Source organism: Lepidochelys olivacea (assembly GCF_965140295.1).
Source record: "Lepidochelys olivacea isolate rLepOli2 genome assembly, chromosome: 2".
In the NCBI taxonomy this organism is placed as follows: domain Eukaryota; kingdom Metazoa; phylum Chordata; order Testudines; family Cheloniidae; genus Lepidochelys; species Lepidochelys olivacea.
In genome coordinates this window covers 237,688,210-237,710,972 of record NC_140412.1, presented here as the reverse complement: position 1 = coordinate 237,710,972, position 22,763 = coordinate 237,688,210, and the positions used below count along the sequence as shown (strand labels likewise).

At 36.6% G+C, this 22,763-nt stretch overlaps 1 protein-coding gene across 4 annotated transcripts in view; it reads right to left on the bottom strand.

The window, feature by feature from the left end:
- Positions 1–1,839: 1,839 nt before the first annotated feature.
- YME1L1 (YME1 like 1 ATPase) overlaps positions 1,840–22,763 on the bottom strand; it is a 39,078-nt gene continuing 18,154 nt past the window's right edge. For 2 of the 4 annotated variants that reach the window (XM_084618388.1, XM_084618385.1), the window contains exons 4-19: positions 22,077–22,175; positions 21,189–21,298; positions 19,831–19,981; positions 19,632–19,739; positions 18,625–18,707; positions 17,517–17,607; positions 15,680–15,832; positions 13,245–13,377; positions 11,835–11,897; positions 11,122–11,234; positions 10,232–10,387; positions 8,843–8,994; positions 6,212–6,338; positions 6,035–6,108; positions 5,268–5,354; positions 1,840–3,699 (exon numbers count right to left, since the gene is read on the bottom strand). In XM_084618388.1, coding sequence (XP_084474514.1) covers positions 3,556–3,699; positions 5,268–5,354; positions 6,035–6,108; positions 6,212–6,338; positions 8,843–8,994; positions 10,232–10,387; positions 11,122–11,234; positions 11,835–11,897; positions 13,245–13,377; positions 15,680–15,832; positions 17,517–17,607; positions 18,625–18,707; positions 19,632–19,739; positions 19,831–19,981; positions 21,189–21,298; positions 22,077–22,175 — 1,844 coding nt within the window. In that variant the 3' untranslated portion in view covers positions 1,840–3,555. The remainder of the gene's footprint in view (positions 3,700–5,267; positions 5,355–6,034; positions 6,109–6,211; positions 6,339–8,842; positions 8,995–10,231; positions 10,388–11,121; positions 11,235–11,834; positions 11,898–13,244; positions 13,378–15,679; positions 15,833–17,516; positions 17,608–18,624; positions 18,708–19,631; positions 19,740–19,830; positions 19,982–21,188; positions 21,299–22,076; positions 22,176–22,763) is intronic. The other 2 variants (XM_084618386.1, XM_084618387.1) reach the window with 2 other exon arrangements.

The following is a 22,763-nucleotide window of genomic DNA, read 5'->3' as shown; positions in this document are numbered from 1 at the left end:
GGAGCAGCGGTTGGAACATACAACTTTAAAAAGGGAAATACAGCAACATACAAAGGGAAATATTGTGATATTGTTACACTGACATGCTGTGAGACCCGTATGATTTATATACTATTCTTAAATCACGACTCCAGACAGGCTATAAAGAACAAAATGCATAGGGCAGGCGTAACTATAAAACAGGAGAGACATGCCAAGCACGATTAAATATTTGGGGCAGCAAAACCTCTGAGTGGCTGTTGTGCAAGAAATTACGAGATGGGTGGGACATGGTCACTGCCTTTTACCAAGGTCACCTTCTGTCCTAGACCTTGTGTCACCAAACAGAGCCATTTGAGAATAAAAGGTGAAAAATGTGACCACTTTCAAGCCAACAGAGCCAGAGGATGATGGCATTACAGTAATACACCTAGCTTCTAGCAAAGGAAGAGGAGTGATGTCTGTTTAGTGAAATAATGAAGCAACCATACAGTCATTCTTGGAGCAGTAGTAATTAATTCCACAGAAGTACTGTCCAGCGTTCCTTGGCTGGAGGTTTGATAACCATCACAAGTCTTAAAGAAGAAGAGAGTAAAAGTGAAAGATAGGGGAGAGATTTCATGGCTTATAGCTCCAGTTTACTACCCAAACCTCCTCTCAAGTCAGTGAAATGTATTCGTCTGATACGGAGTTAATCATTGCTTTATAATCACAGATCCAGAACAGCAAATGTCACACTTATGCCAAGTGCACAAGCTACTTATAAAAATCTCAGTAATTTTGCTATTTTATCAAACTGTAAGACAGCAAAATTGTTATATTGGTTATGAACCTAAGACCATTGCATGTCTACAAAACTGGCAAACATGTTGCATCACGTGAAATGCATTTCTTAAATAGGTTTTTAAGATTTCACACACATACACACCCCTTTCCAAATTTCTACCTAGTGATTAAAAAAATAAAATCACACAACTGAGTTGTAAAGCTCAGTCTCAGGTATTTCCATAGAACCTGGTACCACAGTACTGAAAAGCCTTTCCTGATAATGTCACTAATTACAACTGATGCTTGAATGTGACTGTTAGAGGCATGGTGGGAAAAGTCACATTCAAACATCAGTTGTAATTCGAGCTATTATCATTAAGCGTTTTCAATACTCTGATTTTTCCAGCCCACCTCTAACAATCACAAATACAGTGTGAAACAGCTTTACCCAGGTTTCTCCAAGATCCATCAGTACATGGACAGACCAATTTTTTTCCCCCCAGGAACCAAGTTTCTGAGACAAAGCTTACAACTATCACATACATACATAGAGATCCAGCTGTTACAAATGAAAAAACAGGAAACCGTTGAGAATCTCAGACCGCTTACAGTGTTAAAAGGAAGACAGAGCGACCCTCAATTTTAAAATGACCGCTTTCCTCTAGTGATTTCCTCTTGTGAGCAAATGGAGTAGCACATGAAGGATTTAAAATAGGGACAATTAAAAAATATATAGTTAACTTTTGGTTATATAAACCAACAAAATAGATTTGTTGACTTCAAGAGTGGCAAGTTTTTCTTTTTGTTTAGTTTAAATAAACTATTAATATTATTTACCAGAAAAAAAAAAAGAACTGTCCCTCTATTAAGTCAACTAATTACTAAAAGTTACAATTTTAGGAAATAAAGTTTGAGTGTTTCAGAAAAAAAACTTCCTTGTGGTCGAACTGAAGAAATTACAAGTTTGCCATAACAGTTGAATTTATTTACAAATTTAAGCATGGTTTATACACCTCAATTTACATAAGAGGGAAACTAGTATTCCACTTTATATCAATATACAGTGAAAGAAAAATGAAAAAGCAAAGAGCATACTAAAATGAACCTTTATTATTCCAAAAACAGATGCCAAGCATGTCATATTTGCATGTTCCTGAATGCATATTCCTAAAATACATATACATCTGTAACCAATCAGCCAAGCAGCTTGGTATACTGTTTTAGAGCAAATGTCTTGAGGTTCTTCCATACTGTACTAGGGATGTCATGGTACTAAGCTGACTGAATGAAAACAACATAGTAAATAGGAAAAAACAGAGGTATTGCAGCAATAGTTTTGAAAGGAAAGGAAAATGCATTCTCTACCAATAAAAAAAATTGAGCTAGCCCAATGTTATACTTACAACAAAATCCTGTGTTAATGCTAATTCTAAATTTAATTACCAACTTATTTCAATTTTTTCCACATTTATTGGCACTATTTTTTCACTATTTAACCTTAAATGTTAATTTTCTAAAAGCCTTCTCTCTAGGACAGAAAAAGCGTATAGTGTCTAATATTTTCTATAATTGTACAGAGAGATGCTTCTAATCGGTAAGTGTTAATTTTCCTAAAAATTATTCCTTGGACCTGGCCGCAGCAAGATGCATATATAATGCTACTAGCAATAGTTTTTGCTTGACTATAACCTAGTTGCCAATGTTTTCTTTTAGACTTTCTTCTGGCTCTAGAATGTCTGAGTATTTATATGGATTAAAAGTTGTAGAATTTCAAGCAAAAAAAGACATTTTTATGGAACAGGTAACAGGGAATGTTTTTTAAAACAACAAGCCACTTGCTTCTGAAGTACCCTTTTTTGTTGAGTAATACTTGTCTCCTCTTGGAAGAAATCTTTCACAGGTTTATCAAAAAGCCCGTACACAATATTAGTAAAAACCAATTCAATAGTATGTCCAGCAGTATAAAAGCATGGCTATCAAATTACATCCATATATTGCCTTTATAAAGTTTGAGAGATAACCTTGTCAGGAGCACATTAGGTGTGACAGCGCAGCATTTCCCATCCCTGGCACAGTTTTGTCAGCATGAACACTACTTTTTACAGCGTGGTCCAAAGAGTTTTAAATAGGTGTATCCCATTATTGCCCACATATCGTGTTGAAAATTTTGAATCATATGCGTACATTTTATCTTTTAAGAGCAATAGAAGTGAAATTAGCAACAGTTCATCTGTTTTGGGAGCCCTGTATTTCCGTGTATTGGGGATGCACTGTGTATCCACTCATTTAACAGTTGTGTTTGTTGCATTTCTGGAGCAGAAACAGTGTTTTTTTAAAACTGTACTTTATTGGTAAACATAAAATCATTACTGTTCTGTAACTTTAGCACTTAAGGGCTCACTTTCTACAAAACTTTATACTGTACATATTAAGATGGTACCACTTCAAGCCCACATATAGCAGCATAACCAAGGAAAATATGCTTGAACATACTAGAGCATTCACTTTTCTTTTCTTCCCATTTCAACATTTGGCTGAGGTCTCCAAACAAGGTGGATTCAATCCTGAGATTTTATATTTCTGATTTCTTTTTCCTGGGGGAACTTACTTTATACCTTGTTTCTCATTCTGAACAAAGACAAAAATTAGATAATTGTAACAAAAGCTCGAGACAATGCATAACGCTAAGAAATGTTATTAATATGATGCAAACATCAGGAAGAAAAAAAGCTATGTTGCATTCGGAGACAACTGCATTGCTAGACGTACATTCTTCAAATTATCAGTTAGACTCCATAAAGGAAGTTGTTATCTCACTTCTAGTTTTTTCCCCTCTACAACTATCTGGATTTCTTTGGCATCCAAAGTCTCATACGTCAATAAAGCTTCTGCTAAATTCTTGTGTTCTTTTGCATGGGTCTTCAAGATGTTCTTTGCTCGCTCATATGAGTCCTAAAGTAAAAAGGTAAAACTTTTTTTAAAAATTCAGAACAGAAAATTTAAGAAAATGATACAAGTACATTTTTTAAAATGGTTTTCCTCATTAGATTCAATATAAACCACTCTCAGCACCCGTGAGAGATGTCCTTTCAGTTCACTCTTAAGTATAGCTTTGATCTTTCAAAGACTGAAGCACTTGAAGCATTTTATGCTTAGGATTAGAGTCCCACAGACTTCAGTGGCTCTCCTCATGTGTGTAACTTTACATCCACATTTAAGTCTTTGCAGGATCAGGATCTATGTGTGGATTGAGGAAGCAATCCTGCAGACCTGCTTTGTGCTACTTAATTTTTTTTTCTTTTTTTTAGTAAATCTGGAAACCAAATGACTGACAAATCAGTATAAGATTCCTCAAAGATTACTATTGAACATGTCAAGTTTTAAAATCAAACACTGTGAGTTATCAGAACACAATAAAAGGGCTTAATAACATTTAAAAATACTCATATTACACAGCTTCAGATGTTGCTGTCTCTCTCAAAATGTGCCCAGGCTCCAAAGCGTGTACAATCTGAAGTTTTTTTGGTTATTTTTAAATTAAAAAGTACCTTTTATCAATTCACTTTCAGACAATTTTTTTTAATTACCTCCCAAAATATTTAAGTTATGATCCATTGAAAATAGAGGATTAGAAAGATATAGCAACACTTATCACAATGCTATAAATATCTGAATAATCTGAAAATTCCAATACACCATTTTAAATTAAACATAATAAATCTGAATCTCAAATATATCAGCACTATTAAGAGTTAGAATAATTATTTATATACAATATAATTTAACCACCAACCATCCCTCAAAACGCTAACCAGGAAGTAAAAATTTGAAAAAACGGTAGTAGATACCCTAAATTGGAACTCTGATCTGGAATTCGCAGAATGACAAAGAATTATGTTCAATTACTTGAGGGAAAGATACAAAACAGTGTGAAAGTAACACAAAATCACCCCCTGTTCTAAAATAGGTGACTGGAAGGTATTTAGTGAAACTCCCACATTAATTCATTGGAAATTACACAGTTAAAGCAAAAAGAAAAGGAGTACTTGTGGCACCTTAGAGACCAACATACCATTCATCGGATGCATGAAGTGAGCTGTAGCTCACGAAAGCTTATGCTCAAATAAATTGGTTAGTCTCTAAGGTGCCACAAGTACTCCTTTTCTTTTGGGGAATACAGACTAACACAGCTGTTACTCTGAAACAGTTAAAGCAAAGCACCATGTGTTAACATGGAATACATCAGGTGTGCCTGGATAACTAAACCAACCCAGCCTATGCCATACTGCTTAAACATAAACCAAATGCAAAGCTACTAACAACTCCTCAAAGGAATTCAATATGAAGAGACTGTGCGTTTTTATTCAAATTTGACTTAGCTGCACCTTTAAGAATGTTTCCATCCACAAGGTCAGACACTATATTGTATATTGCAAAGAAACCAATATAATCAGTCATTCATTATCTTTGTTCAACTCACCTCTTAAATGAGATAAGTAATTGCAGGAAACAAATCTTACCCTTAAAAGTGTTCTTATTTCCTGTTCAATTGCCGACTGGGTTTCAGGACTGAGTTTCCCTGTATCTGTGTACGTCATGACACCAAGCTAAAGAAAGAGAATAGCAAGACAAGAAAAATCCTCCATTTCAATAAAACACTGATGCTATTGCTATTTTTGTATAAATAGCATCACCCACCCGCCTATCTACCATATAGATAAGCAAACAAAATTGCTAGATAAGGTAATATATACATCCATATTAATAAATCCCACAAAAAGTCACAAGCCAAAATGAGCTATAACCTCACTTCAGGATTGTATTTCCACACAATCAAAACAAAGCTCCCTTTAAGGCTAGCCTATATAATGCTGTCTCTTTAAAAGTCTGCAAAAAACTCTCAGTTCTCTCCACCCCCTTTCCAAACCTCAGCTGAGATTTTCTTCCAAGGAATGAATCCTTAAGATTACATTATGTTTTAGAACATTTATTTTGCTACCAAAAAAAAAAAAATCTTGTGAGCATGCATAAGCAGAAGTTTGTTTGTTTAATGCAAGCGTATAAGTTGATACATCAAGTGTACAGAACTCAAAAAGAAAACTCACTGTATAAAGGTCAAAAGACAAAGCCTGCATTTCAAATTAGCCAAATCACTAGTTACTATGTCAACAGAATTTCTTGATCTCTATATAGCTTGATCTTTCATAGCTGTGTGCACATAAAAGGTACAGAATCAGAGCAATAGCTATGACTCGGTATGACTAAGATTGAATTAATATGATCTTACCTTCTCACTCATTCCAAACCTAGTCACCATCAGCTTTGCTATTTTAGTAGCATTGTCAAAGTCACTGGAAGCACCTAGATATTAAAAACAAAATTTAAGTTAGAGTCAGCTAAACCAAAGTTACATAAACTTAATATCCATTGACAGAAGATTCTTTAGCCACAGATATCAACTGACCTGTTGTGATGTGATCACTTCCAAATACGAGTTCTTCTGCTACTCTCCCTCCCATACTAACATCCATTTGTGCAAGCAGCTGGGATCTAGTTTCACTCCACCTGTCGTTTTCTGGTAGCAAAGATACCTATAAAATGTAGAACTGGTCAGACTAAAATAAAATAGAGCATAAAACAGAGCAGTGTTAGGGCTTGTGTTTTTTTCTGGATTTATTAATTTCATTTTTCAGGGGCGTTTTTTTAAGCAATTTTCGAGTTTTATATAGATGTCTAAAAATCAGGGGTTTTCAGGGCTCATTAGTATATACTGTAATGAGCAATCTCTTTGTAACATTCCTTAGTACACTTTAATGTAGTCCTGTTTCAAATTGCACTATGTTAAAGCACACTAGGGAACTTTTAGTGCACACCAGCAGGGTCTCCACGGACCTATTAAAGATCAACACATTAGTTTGCTTTAAAAATCACACCCCCCGTAGTCCACATTACTGCTCTGTGTAGACAAGGCCTAAGATACATGTAACTATTTTCAGTGTTTATTGGATAAATACCAATTTTTTTTTTTTTTTTTTTAAATCAGAGGTGTTTTATTGGTAAAATGTAAAATCAGAAGCCCTAAGCAACCTACAGGTTGATATACCTAAGAACCAAGATCAGGGAACTACAAAATGGCTAGTAACCCCACTATTTCCTAAATGTGTGCTGAGCACAGGTCAACTTGTCTGAGGGATATAGATTCATAGATTCCAAGGCCAGAAGGAACCATTGTGATCATCTAGTCTGACCTCCTGTACAACACAGGCCTTAAACTTCCAAAATAATTCTCGTATTCCTACAACATCCCTTTTTAAAAAACATTCAATCTTGATTTATTAGTAATTTTTGTTGTCAGAAGGGGGTCATGGTCCAATGAAGTTTGAGAACCACTGCCCTGTTCTATACAGATTTCACAGGAGAAACCAGTGTTTCTCAAACTGGGGGTCCTGACCCAACAGAGGGTTGGGGGGGGTGGGGGAGAGAAGGGTCCACAGTATTTCCACCTTTACTTCTGCATTCCTTCAGACCTGGGTGGCTGGAGAGCGGTGACTGCTAGCCAGGCGCCCAACTCTGAAGGCAGTGCCCCGCCAGCAGCAGCACAGAAGTAAGGGTAGCAATACCATACCATGCCACCCTTACTTCTGCGCTGCTGCCTTAAGTGTTGGGTCCAGACCCCTACAATTACAACACTGAAATTTCAGATTTAAATATCTGAAATCAACACCATGAAATTGACCAAAATGGACTGTGAATTTGGTAGGGCTCTAATTATTATAGATAATACCATCTCTCTCTAGTAATGGACCAATACCATTGTCAGGATTCATTTGTTTCTATTATATTTAAAAACTCCTCATTGTCCTTTACTGTGCTGGCCATAGATTTCTCCTTGTGTCCCCTATCAATTTCTACAATTCCTAACTTCTGATTTATATTCATTACTGTCAACTTCCCCTTTCTTTAATTTGTTTGTTTTTACAGCTGCCTCCACTTCCCCTCTAAACCAGGTTGATCTTTTAACTAGTGCAGTCTTCTTTTTCAATTGGGACTTTCCGGGCATTTAGTAAGGTGTGCTTAAATTATTTCCTAACCCAAATTAGCCCTATTAAAGCACATGTATCACTGGTCTGGACTTTATTCTGCTTGCACATTATAAACATGATCAAAGTCATGATCACTTATACCCAAGCACCCATTAATTTTTAGTTCTGTGGTCAGTTGCTCTGTTAGACCTTGCCTTAATATAGAATTCCTCAGTGTTGACTGCAACACTTATGTTTTAGTACCGACAGCATGAGACCTCCAGTATATGTCACTCAAACTGAAGTCCCCCAGTCTCAACTTTTTTTCCTTACATGTTGTAAATAGGTGCATACGGCAGCGGTCATCTTGTTCCCTAAAACTAATTTGGTGATCTATAGCACACACCAACTAATATCCCATCTTGTTCTGTACCTGTTTGGACACTGGTCCACATGCTTCCGGATCAGTGTATTACGCTAGTTTGGCTGGATATCAAAAGACAAATATACACAATAGGGAACACGTCCCTTTTTGTTCAAATATCACCCAGCTCAGATTTCAAAGGACAGGATAGAAATGCTGAAGGGGCAAGGTCTGTCCTAAAAGAAGAGCGAGCAAATTATTGAAGTTAGCAATATATTTTAGATAAAATATCTTTGGAGAAGTATTGGCTTGATACAAGGAAGTTTCTATAAAAGGCAGCTCTGCTTTTAAGCTTTCTGGGATTTTCTGGCTGTTCTAGAAGAGAAAAGGACCAGTACTAGTTCAGAATCATATCAAGACTTAATATTCCCTCCTTGCCTGTTTGAACCATTATTGATGGCTAGCTGGTTTGAAGCTAAAGAGAAGTCTGTCTCTCTAACCCAGCTATAGGAAAAAGGAACAAAGTGGAAAAAAGATTCAGAAGATTCTCTTTAAAAAGCTTATTTTTCTATCATATATACATTAGTTTATTACAGTAGTTTTGCAATATCACGACATGCCTTTTATGTCACAATGTTGCTGGGAAATTCCTTGAAAGTGCAAAAAGGTAAATAGTATAAATGTTAGGCTTATTTTTAAAAAACCTCACATGTCCAAGTGTTGGTCCTCGGGGCATGATTGTAGCTTTGTTGATTGGCATTGCATCTTTGGTATAATATGCAATTATAGCATGTCCAGATTCATGATATGCTGTGATTGTTTTGTTTTTATCGTCAATTTCTACACTTCTACGTTCAGGTCCTTAAAAACATATGAAAAGGAAGAGATTAATAAAGCTGCATAAAAGCACATGAAATTATCATTCAAACATGTTTACATACACACGACCAACATTTGAGGACTACAGTGAAATAAGAATCAAACTATTGTCATTAGATTTGTTACTGGGAGGAATTTTCAAAAAGGCTCAGTATTGGTCAAACCCCGTTCTCACTGAAGTCAATTTGACTTTAATGGGAGTAATGTGAGGCTAATTCCAAGTGCATTTGAAAATTTCAGTCCATCAAGTATAAAAGGATCAGAAGAGGTTTTTGGAATAATATATATGGCTCAGGCATCTAAGTTTTACCTCACCACATGCAACTCAAACCAAATCTTGCTCCAGGGTTCTGATAATCTACCTCCCTTCTTTACAAGGAAGAAGCATATCTCCTTTAACTGATCCTTTGCCTCCCATTTATTTTTAAATCTGACGGCATACTCCTTACTGAAACAGTCCTTGCTACAAGAAGCTTGCAGTATTAGCAAATCTCAGAAAATCTGTTTTAAACCGCGGTTAACATACTGTTAACCCTCTGATCCAGATGGGTCCTATCCAAAATTGAAGTGAACAGCAGAAGTGTACAGATACAGGTCATCCCCTTACTCCTCATCCTCCCCCAAAGCCTCAGTCATGTCACAACAGCATGCTTTACCTCAATCCAAGTATTCTCGTAACTGTATCTATGGTATAGTCTGGCTGAGTATGTTACAGACAGTGCCGTTGTTTATTTTTTGTACACTATTTGAATTTGTGAAAGATTACTGCAGTAGGTTGGAAACATGTTAATTTCTTCCTAACTTCAGCGCTTCTGAACACCCAAGCATGTTGGATATAATGATAGATGATTGCATCTAAAAGCCATTAGCCTAAATGGCCAGAGTAAGTTTCCCAATGTAGCACACTACCATACAGAGCGTTTGCTGTCAGTATCTGAACCTGCCATGGTAACTATTATAAGCTTTGACCTAACTAGATAACATTACTGTACTTGAGGCTATTACATTATTAGAATATCATTTAGGTTTGCATTTGAAAGCATCTATCTCAGGACTTTCTAATGTACCACCATTGTAATTGGTAGGCACTAACCTAAGAACATCAGTCTAACTGAGAAGAAGGTAGTTGAAACGGATAACGAAATGCAATAAACACACTCAAATACAAAATCACCACACTATCTTAAAAATTGTTAGTCTTGCATATGTAAAAGCCTACCCATGAGAATTTTGTCCTTTGAGAATTCCAGTTCCTTCATGGTTACCATATCTTTCCCATCAACAGCTGCCTTTAATGCAGCTTGATTCACAAGATTTTCTAGCTCTGCTCCAGAAAATCCTACTGTACCTCGGGCGATTATTTCTGGATCGAGAGCTGTGTGCAAAAAAGAATAGATATTGATACCACCTATTATTTCCTTGCAAAGATTTTTTTTCTGTTTATCTAACAATGTCAAAAAGGGGTTCGACATTTATATGAATGAGAATGCCTGGTTACAATAGTAAATATTAAAATAAACAAGTTTTAGAAGGGATATGAACTCTCATGTCTCTGGATTTAGACACACCTTTAACCATTGCGGATTAGAAGGAAGCTTTGCTTGGGGCAGGTTGTCCCATAACTGCCTATTGCAGGGTTTCTTGCACCTTCATCTGAGGCATCTGTTTCAGGCCACTATTGCTGACATGACAATGAACCAGATCAGGGGTTCTCAAGCTTCATTGCATCGCGACCCTTTCTGACAACAAAAATTACTTCATGATCCCAGAAGGGGGGACCAAAGCCTGAGCCCTCCCAAGCCCCGCCACCCCGGGGGAGGGCAGGGGAAAATCAAAGCCCTACCTCCCCAGGCCGGGGAGCCAAAGCCGAAGCCCAAGGGCTTCAGCCCCAGGCAGGGGGCCTGTAACCTGAGCCCTGCCACCCAGGGCTGAAGTCCTCAGGCTTGGGCTTTGCCTTTGGCACTGGGCCCCAGCAAGTCTAAGCTAGCCCTGGCGACCCCATTTTAATGGGGTCACAACCCACTTTGGGGTGGAGAACCACTGAGCTAGATGGACCAAGAGTCTGATGGCAAAAGATGTCACCCCATGCAACTAAATATTGATACTTACATTGATCATACTTTATTTTATTAAGGTACCATTTCAGAATTTCTGTTCGACCTTTCACATCTGGCCTTGGAACTGTAACTTGCATGTCAAAGCGGCCAGGACGTATTAGAGCACTAAGAGTAAGGAAAAAGAAACTTAGTAAATAAGACATGCTTTAACATTTGAATATCAATGTTACTGACAGAGTGTTACAGCAACACATCTAATTTTCTTAATAAAATAGAAATTTTGAGAAGACTTTCTCCCAGGAACACACCTCTCTCTCCACTTACCTGTACACTGCGGAAAAAGCGGATGTAGGTGTTTGTTGCTGGTTAACTTTAGATTAATAGAAATTGCTTTCTGCCATCAGGAGGTACAGTAATTTTTTTTGTATAGAATTACTACGAAAAATGTATATGCAGCTAAGGGGGTGATTCTTTACCAAGTTGTTAATGCATCATGGCAGATGGGGCACCCAGCCACCACTTTGCAAATTTTTACAATTCTTACTAGAAAACATGGTAATATTACCTATTTCCTCTAAATCAGTGGCTCTTAAATGTTACAAATTGGCCAGTCCCTACAGCTTTCCAGAGAAAAGTAACCTCAACATCATTTGTAAAATCTGAAGATTATCACAACTGCATCTAGTTACTTAAACAGCCCCCATCACTATACAATTGGAGATTTAATACACATTTGTGAAACTGGTACATAAACTTCATACTTACTTATCTAATGCTTCAGGGAAGTTTGTTGCACCAATAATAATAACTCCTTCATTAGGCTTAAAGCTTCAAAAAAAGATTTTAAAGGATATTAGTTTACAAAGTTAGATTCCTAAGCATTATGAAATTTTATTTAAAAAAAAACAAAAACCAAAAAAAAAAAACAAGGACTGCCCACTTTTTAGCTAGTTTACTACTCCTGGCTCTTCTCTGGGCCAGCTGCAGTCAATTGGCCTTTCGGAGTGTGGAGTCCAACGAGGTATGAGCCATAAAGAACATCAGAATGGCCCTATTGGGTCAGGCCAAAGGTCGATCTAGCCCAGTATCCTGTCTTCCGTCAGTGGCCAGTGCCAGGTGCCCCAGAGGGAATGAACAGAACAGGTACTCATAAAGTGATCCATCCCCTGTCGCTCATTCCCAGCTTCTGGCATACAAACATAGCCACATCAACCCAATGATTGTCTACAGGTCCCCTCTATCTGCCCATCCATTCCAGAAGACACAGCTCTGGAGGCAATCAATTGATAGATCATCATTAACAGGGACAAAGTGTCTTTATTTCCTAAAATGGAGCTTAAAGTTTGGTCTAAGTAATGGAAAAGGGGTACTTTTCACCCCCCAAAATCAAACCTCTGTTTTGAGAATTAAAGTAATTTAGGCTTAATCAGTAACAAAAATAGCTTTGTTAGGCTTCTGGCTTGAATGAGTTGATGTGAAACATCAGGTGCGTTTTTGTCCAACACCCTGAGTTGCACTATTACATAAAGATAGATGAAGGAACCCTTGAAACACTGTTCCTAGTTCTCAAGGTCTGTATCCCAGTGAGAACACCTGTCAAATGCATCTACTTGAATCAGAGGAAAAAGACAAAGTTAAGCAAAGCTGGTGCACATAGCCCTTCTGGCACTTACTAAGCCATTGCCCCTGGGGCTAGAGGGGAAGGGATTATTCAACCCTGCAAAGAGAAAGCAACGTTTCCATCACTACTTCCCCTTTCATTGGTAGCTTTAATTCCTGCTGGAGCTCTACAGGCACTAAACCAGCTAATGCTCCAACTCAGATTTCTCATTCCCCCGCTTCATCTTTCCCGCCTTTTTCTCTCTCTTTTTTTTTTTGCACCTCCTCCATCAAGCCCATTCCCCTCCTCGCCAATTCATCTGCTTTGCCACTTCAACCTGGCCCTCTCATATACTTTCCGCCACCAGAATCCCTGGCTCTACTGTTCTTGCTGGCATAAAGTGGTGATGAAATTGGTTCTAGGTATTATTTAAATTGTATAATCTTTAATCAAATCTCAATTTTGAAGAGATTCTTAACCTTAACTTTAAGAGAGGGAATATCTCATTCAGGTGTTTTAAAAATATCAATATAGACAAAGGTTGGCTCACTACAAATGAACAAAAAAATACATACCCGTCCATTTCGGCAAGAAGTTGATTGATGGTCTGTCTTGAGTAAGGATGCATTGGAGACTCAATTCTCTTCCCGCCCACAGAATCCAACTCATCAATAAATATAACACAAGGAGCATTTGCTTTTGCTTCCCCTAACAAAGAAAATATTTTAAGAACATTTGAAATCAAAGTATTTCACATATTGAAACTAAATCCAATTTTCCCTATTATTTTAGGATTCTATTATTTCTAGTCTATTATTCCACTATTTTAGGACTCCATTTTTTTGCCAACTGTCACCAGAATTGCACTTATTTCAGTCAATGAACTAACGTATTTGGGAAAAAGTCACCAAAGATTAAGAAATTCATATTTTAGATCATATACTCACAAAAACTGTTTTTTAGTGTCAGTAGATGTAAAATTGTAACCCATTAAAACAGAAGACATTGCCAAGTTTGAGGAACTTTAAGTTGACCCACTGTATTGTACCTTATCAGCTATCTCACAGCAAAAGTTTCAAAGAATTACAGGTATTAATTAATGCTCAAAAGCGATAGTCGTGGCCTTAGAAAACTCCCCAATAATCTAACATTCAGACCACAAATGGGTGCATACATACTAAGCATCACAGGTTGGCTTTATTTTCCTTCTAAATACTATCTGTTCAGGAAAACTTGCATCTACATATATGGGAAGGTGACTTGAGCAAAAGGACAAGTGTCAAGGCAAAAAGTCAGTATTTGGCCATACCAGTTTTCATAGTGCTTTAAAGCTCACACTCAGAGGCTATTGATTGGAATAAGAAAGGGGATATTGAGATGTTAGCAACTGTATTGGCCTTAATTTGATGAGGAGAGGAAGAAGTGAATAATCCCTTAATATATTTCCTATCACAAAATATTTTCTCCAATTCTTCAGACATATGGAGATGAAAAAAGGGCACACCTTAGTCAATTCTTGCTTTTCAGTATCTTCGAGGTAAGCATCACAGAGGAACGATTCTATTAAACTTAGATTTTATAAAACCTTGCGTTATCACAACTTCAGTTTTGGCCCAAAATTAGCCTACTCTCATGATAGACAAAAATATACTAAAGACGAATTAAACTGATTAATCCAATATTAAATGGATTAAAAAAATAAAAGTTAAACCCAATTCTATTTTGAACTGAGAGGGACACAGTCAACTTGATATCTACTCAGTTTAATAAATAAACCTAACTTACACAGCACTTTTCATCGAAAAATCTCAAAGCACTTTACAAGGGAGGGAGGTATTCTCCCAGTTGTACAGACTTGGAAACTGGGGCACAGAGGTGAAGTGACTCACCCAAGGTCACTCTGCAGGTCAGTGACAGAGTCAGGAAAAGAAACCAGCTTTCCCGAGCCCCAGTCTAGTGCTCCCTCCACTAGACACATTTTACTTACTTTTTAAGGAGACAAAGTTTAAAGTAAAAGAAGTGAGTTTCAGGTACTACACCTGTGCCTAAGTCGCCTACCAGTTTGTAGTTTTACCACTTCCCCCAACTTTTAAAAAATGTTTTTTTCCGCTTGCTGTGTGAAAGTTACAAAAAGGAGAAAATTACTATACTGTGGAAAGAATGAAACTGGCTACACACACAGTCTTGTCAAAATATTATTTATTATAGCACAGTAGCATCCACAATGTGCTAAGCACTGTACACACATTGAGGAAGACATATCCTACAACATGCACTTACATTTTAGAAAGAAAAAAAAACAGACAAAGGATAAAGGCAGGCAACACAAGGAAAGTGTCAAGCTGAAGACTGACATCTTGTTTGTTACATTTTGTTTATATTTTGTTTTATTTATATTAAAACTAAAAAAAAGTTCTTCCTTACTCATTACTAAGGTTACGATTTAGTCAGGGTATTTTTAGTAAAAGTCACGGACAGGTCAAGGGCAATAAACAAAAATTCATGGCCCGTGACTTGTACTATAAATACCTGACTAAATCCAGTCGCGGAAAATCACAGAATCCTTAACTTCCTTGACAGACACGAAACCCTACTCATTACATTTAGTAATGTTGGGACCTTGTGACAACAGCAGCTAAATAATATTTCAGACAGAATTATGATTTTAAGTGAACAGTGTCCCTTTGTCTATGAAAGACTGAGGTATTAAATAACTTACCCAGACACATTTCTACATGTGTTGGAAATAGTTTAAAATTAATGCTGACAGTTAAAAATAGTAGGTTTCTGCAGTTAATGGCCATTCATGAGTCCAGTTAGTCTCATTCATTTAAATGGAAAACTGGCCCAGAGTGGAAGTGTGTTTTGCCATGAGACATTGCTACTTTTCAGCAGCCAGGACTTTATGCAATTAACGTATGTACTCCTGACATGTTTAAATAGCATCAGCAAACACCCAACTTCAAGTGTTAAAGGAATAGAAAACAACTGAACTGAAAAATTAACTTACTAAACAGATTTCGGATACGACTGGCTCCAACACCAACGAACATCTCATCAAACTCTGACCCAGATGCGTAGTAGAATGGAACATCAGCTTCACCAGCCACAGCTCGGGCAAGAAGGGTCTTGCCTGTACCCGGTGGTCCAACTAACAAAATCCCTGAAGAAAGATTTATACCATCATAAACAAACTGTTATACAGTAGCTCTCTCATACCTTCCAAGCCTTTTAAAAAAAACCTTACAACTAGCTTCAATTATATCTTAACATTTAATTTCAAATATTGCTCAACCACGATTTCAACATGGTTGCAGCACAGCAGGACTTAAGATTTACAGTTGATCTATTTATACTTTGATCCACATTTGAAGCATGGAAACAGCAGATCTGAAAATTTAAAAAGAAGCATACTGCCAAATAAAATCAGAAATCTAGATACAACAATATACAATACTATCATTACTGAAATTCTACCAATGTCAACTTTTTGATAAATATATTTAGGAAAAATTGGAGTTCTGTTAGACTTGCTCAACAGTGTTGCCCTTTCTTACACTTGAGAATTTTCCCCTTTAAAAACACAATCTACTATGTAGGTTGAGTCATGGTCCTGTGACTTGTTAAATTATGAATATGATCAACAATATGATCTCTATAAAGTAGGGTGGGTCAATGAGACTCATTTAAATTTTATAGAAGATTTAAAGCCTGTCTATATGAATTAAAGAGAAAAACAAAACCGTTTAAAACATAATTATAACCTTATTTCAAATGTCAGATGAAAATAATTTGACATAAACAGAGTACAAATTCCCTTTTCCCCTGTGTAAGTGAGCAATCAACTGCCATAAATGCCATAACTTAAGGCCAGTGTATATTAGACGACTGAGCCATTGTTGAAAATGGGTTTCAGTTATGAGTGCTTCTAACCTGTTACTGAAAACAGTTCAAGTGGCAGCGCAGATGTGGCAAGCCCATTTCACACCCCTGAGATTTGGTGGTGGTCAAACTCAAGACAAGTTCCAGCAAGTATTAGGTTATACTTGCTGAAATGGTGGTAACCATTGTGTCCAGTCTAAACCATTTTCTATACCAGTTCATGGCAACAAGGAGAGGCAAGCCATTGTCAACAACTGTTCAATTTCCTAACAGACTAACTTTTAGGATGGAAAGAACCATTCCATTCTAGCCCACTAATTTCTTAAACTTTTTTTTTTTTTTAAACTCATAGCCTTCCATTTTTTTCCCCAAGATTCTCATTTCTCACATTTGGGCTGAGACAACACAAGAGTTCTGGGGGAGTTTCAGCAAAAGTGGCTGAGCCCTTTTAAAGTTAGAGCATAAATACTGCTTCTTTTTTAAACATACTAAGATTCTTTTATTAACTCAGGTGATTTTAAGCTATAAACATACCACAGATTTAATGCTCAATGAGCACAAGTGCCTTTGATACGATCAAAATTTTGTTCACATAGAGTTACAAGTGACAAAGATAAAACACATCTACCATACACAATACCAATTTTTACTACTTAAAAAAACCTAAGTTACCTCTCATATCACAACGGGGTAGGTAGGACTCTTGGCATCGTATAGATGATATATGCTACACTGTAGCTGTGTAACACACTGGTGTAGTTTGAAAAGTCAAAATGGCTGAGAACTTAATATCTGGATGATGATGGACAGCAAAGCCCAGTGAGGATTGAATCTAGTCATATTCTAAACAAAGAGTTTGCAACCATTCTGGTAGCTGTATCCATTGCTTCACACTGACTCAGACATTCAAGGCTTCAACGTGACATTTCAGAAATCTTATTATATAAATTAGACAACGTTCTTACCTTTTGGAAGTTTACCTCCCAGGACAGTAAATTTCTGTGGATTTTTCAAGAATTCTACAACTTCCTGTAATTCCTGCTTTGCTTCTTCCACCTACACATTAAAATATGCCAGGAAATGTGACAAAGTAGTTATAAAAGATTGCAGCTATTTTGATACAGTTACAAATAATTGTGGACAAAAAATGTGGAAGTAGTCCGTGCTAGGAACATGAGTAGATATGTTCAGATTGCAGCAACTGCTCACACAAAACAATAGACTAGGAAAATGCATTAAATGCAGTGTAGACCTTAATGCTTCAAAAAGAAAGCATAATATTTTATATTGTCCTCATGATACAAAAAATAAAAACAACCAAATTCTATAACAAAGTGGAGTATTACTGAAGTTAATGGCCAAGTTTTCTCCAATGAGACTATCACAACTATTTATTTCAGATAAATCAAAAATTTTTGCAGTAGAGATTCAACAGGAATTTAGAGTGCAGGCAAATAACTAGCCATTGAAATAGTTCCCTATTAAGAAGATTAGGGGAATCAGAAACAAATGCCTTCTGACGTTTTAAGCACCTAGAGTAGCCTTCTTCAGTGGTAATTCTGGCTTAGTAGAGACTGTGCTGTCCTTAAGCATTCATTCCCAACATCTGGTAATACTTGAAGCTTGTGGATGCAGACACGTCACTCACCACAGTGGCAACAAAAATATACTTATGCTTGGCTACTACAGTTTGAGAATGTTAGTTTGTGAAATAATCTATTCCAGGCACCAGGAAGATAGAACATACACCACGGACTTCCCCCTCAACCCATATTGCCTACAGAAAACAAAAATCAGTTGGCAGCTACTTACCTGGACTCTAAAACCTTGTTGCCTCTCTACTAACTATAGAACAATTTGGAAATGCAATGCTGGTCTTCATTTCCTTGCTTTTCTAGGTTTATGATTCATTCACAGTGCAGACCTAATTCTATCATTCTATAGCCAGTCCTATAAAAACAAGACTTTTAGCCATGGGCTACCACTTTTAGGAAATACCTGCAAGAACCCATAATTTATCAGGTTCTCAGTTTGGCAACAAGCGATCCACGCAAAGCTAATTTTTTAACTTACCCCTTTAACATGTTCAAAGGTGACATTTTTCATCTGAATAGGATCAACTGCTGCATCAAGCCCAGATGTTGTCCGAAAGCGTACTGCAGGCAAACCAGAAGGGGGGATGTTTCAGTATACAAGATGCCATTTAATTCCAAGACTACATATATATTATATTTTTAATGGATATGCACAGTTAATCTGCCTGTGTTATGCCATCCATATCTTTTTTTGAGAGCAATGTTTCCATTCACAAGTGTCCAGCTATAATAAATATTTTAATAGCTTCATTTTGTAGAACAATTAAGGTTTAGATTTTTTCCACATATATTTAATAGCTATATGAACTGAATTCAGTGGTTATGAAAGAGATTAACCAATTGCTTTTTGGTTCATTTTAGAGATCATTCCTCCACAGCTCAGGAAGAAGTCCTGTCTCCACAAAAAAATATACATGGGTAGTTGTACAAACTTCCCCACAATGCCACAACAATGAATCTCACCTCTGTTCCAGAGGGATCACCCCTAAATATGGAACTGTAGTCCAATATTGACACATTCAGCCTTTGGTCATTCAGATGAGATAGCTAACAAGCATAAATTTATGATGGCGCTTTTGGCAACATAAGCACCTGGTCACTAGAAGCTAGGCGAGATCACATGAGAGCCACCAAATGGCAAGAAGTCTTTTTCTCACTACTGACCTGAATGAGAACAGATCGACCTAAATTCTGGGTCGCATTACTTATTCGGCTCCCTCCACTCTCATTTGCAAGAGTTTTGTCAAGAATTGACAGAGTATCAGAGTAAGAAAAAAAAATTACTTTACACATTTGTAGTTATCTTTTGAAGTGCTGAATGCAAAAGCAATAAATATTGCTTAAATTCCTTTGGTATTTTGAAACCAATCACAATACACTAAATAATCACAATACAAAGTACAATACACATTCTACTTAGTGTTCAACCTGAACACAAAGAAACTGAGTAAAGCGAAAGGTTAAAGGAATGAAAAGTTAACAAACCAGTATCAGAAAAGGAGCCTTTACCAGATAAAAATGGGGTTTTTGACAAGCCATAAATACCAAGCAGTAACAAAACAAGAAGAAAAAGACGTGTTCGTCTTAACGAATCTGTAAAAGAAAAAAAAAATTTTTTAAATAGGAAGAAATAAACTACTTACCAAAAAACAGAATGTGATGGTATTACGGTAAAGCAGCTTACCATTTGTTCTTTGCGTCAGTGCCTGTGCTTTCAAAAAGCCCTCAGCAAAACCAGTTTTAAATGCATCTTGATGAGCTTCAGGTACATTTTTTGTTTTCACTAACTTGTCTAAGCTTTCAACATCAGATCCTCGGTCTCTCAAAAGGAGTCCCTAAACATACATTGCACACTAATATTAATTTGTATTCATTTTGATAGAGAGCCAGTTTTCATGCAGAGCAAAAATGATAGTGAATTGGCTTCCTGACGTGCAAGTTTTTCAGTGAGGAACTGTCCGACATTAGCAATATTCATTTGTTTTCAGTTTACAAAACGTTATACAGTAGAACCTCAGAGTTACAAACACCTTGGGAATGGAGGTTGTTTGTAACTCTGAAATGTTTGTAACTTGGAACAAAAAAATGTTATGGCTCTTCTTTCAAAAGTTTACAACTGAACATTAACTTAATACAGCTTTGAAACTTTACTATGCAGAAGAAAAATACTGCTTTTAACCATCTTGAAACAAGAACAGAAACAGGTTCCTTACCTTGTCAAATCACTTGTTTTTTTAAATTCCCCCCCCCCTTTTTTTTTAGTAGTTTGCATTTAACACAATACTGTATTTGAGAGGTTTTGTTTTTGTTTTCATTTTTGTGTCTCTGCTGCCTGCTTGCATACTTCCGGTTCCAAATGAGGTGTGCAGTTGACTGGTCAGTTCATAACTCTGGTGTTTGTAAATCTGAGGTTCTACTATACAGGGCATCCGTGACAGAGTAGCTATTCCAATAACAAAATTTACTGGCTACTCCAAGATCTGGGTCACTGGGTTTACTGCATTAGATTTCTGCAAGTTAGCTTTAACTCAGGAAGACGCATCCTGTTCAGGTAAGCATGCTACAACGTTAAAAAGACATCAGCCACCAAAGTAGCTATTCTTAAAGCAGTAGCCAAGTTACAACTGCTATAATACAAAAAAGCACCATTTATAAGTGAAACCACTCACTGAATTTCTACATTTAGGAGTGCTTCACTGGTCTCCAAGATTATTTTGTAATTTATTTTAAAAATAAAGTCAGAAGCAAAATATTTTATTTTGGAATTAAACATTTACTCTTTTAGGTTTTCAACCTGCCATCATTACAAGATGTAATAGATTTGGGGATCCTTATATCAGCAATAGTAGAGCAAGTCCTGGATGCAGGATTAAGGAGGGGGAAATGGAATCCTTTCAATTCATTCAAGTTATAAGATCTAGGAAGATTTTCCTTTCAATAAGTGAGAACATTACTGATTATTCAGTAATGAAATGTCATGAGTTAAGTCTTCAATTTCTTCACAGTAGTCATGATCTCAAAAATGTAGCTCTTTGTACTTGCCTTTACAAATGAAGGGGACACATTTTCTGTTTCTGCAAATCGTTCAGATGTCGACTGCAGACGTCTTGCTCTTGATTTCAAAGTCTTAAAACCCCGAGACTGTATGAAAACTTAAACAAAAACACTTTCCTTTAACATCATATTTCCTCTTTAAGCAGAGAAGGAATTTGTCAAAAAAATCAAGGTTACACCATATTTGTAGGTTCTTCCTCTGTCTTATTTCTCCAAAGCCTCTTACAAATGATTCTCTTTGTTTTTATTATTTATGCAATAAATATATAAGCGACTATACTACAGGTGCTGGGTGACAAGAATAAATCACTAGTCACTTCAATTAGTCTTAAAGTTTTATCTGAGCCTTTGAATGGCTACACTCACTCCAAAAAGCCTCTTGCAACCCAAGTTCCCCAATTAACACTAAAATCGTTCTGAATCCCTCAGCATATTTAATTAAATGAACTGCAATCCTACTACAAAACCAAAGGAGAGCGACACAAGTTACATCTTAAAGCTCACTAGCACTAACGTCAGATTGAATTTACTTATTTGACTTAAAAGATGAGGGGGTATAGGTCCTCTTCAATAACATAACTTAAGAATTTCACACCTTAAAGCAAGGTCTATTAATGATGTCATATTTATTGACTTTACCAAGAAACCATGTTTCTAAAGATCTCTTCTGATTTAACACCACAAAAACTCGTAAGAATAGAAAGCCCTTAGGATGACTTTTTTAAAAAGTGAAGTACCAAATTCAAGTAAGTTTGCCAATATTTGCTGAATGCCCCCTTTACTCAAACTAAGTAGAATTTCCCAGGGGAAAAAAAAAACATGATGCAAGTTAAAAACAAATTAACTGATCTCATGAGGTAGTTTCTTGCTTCATACCTGGCCAGCGCTGAAGGTCTGAACACACACGCTGGAGGGGACTAGGATGCTGTCTGTATAAGTAAGAGGTGCGTAAAGTTCTAAAGACATCCATGAAACCTAGAAAAAAAGATTCAACAACATAAGCATGATTTCCATTTTAGGTACATATTTCACACTAGACTTTTTACTTAGACTAAATTATTCTTAATTATGTTGAATCCAAATGTCTACTTTATTTATATCTGGTCACTTGAAGTTCCAGCACAGAATAATAAAGAAACCATTACTAACAACATATAGTGGGAATTACTGAATTTCCTCATTTTGGACACTTTCTCAGTACGCTAGAATCCTTTTTATTAGAACTTCCAGGTGAAAACAAATATTCCAGCTAAGACTCGGGATCCTGCAACTGCACAGGAAAATCCCAGTTAACTGGACTCTCACAGGATTTCTGTGTTGAGACTCATTTCATGAATGGATTTAAAAATAAGGTATGTACAAAGCATTAAGACATTTTAAGATGACACTAAGATATATTTGATTTATTTAATAGTTGCAGTATAGCATGGAGGCAACAAGTGGAAAAGGGACAACACAGCAGGAAATGCGTCAGCAAATACCATTTCAAAAATGTTACCTATTGTGAATAGATAGCATACCACAAGCATGTCACATATCCATTGTTCAAAATAGCGCTACTCA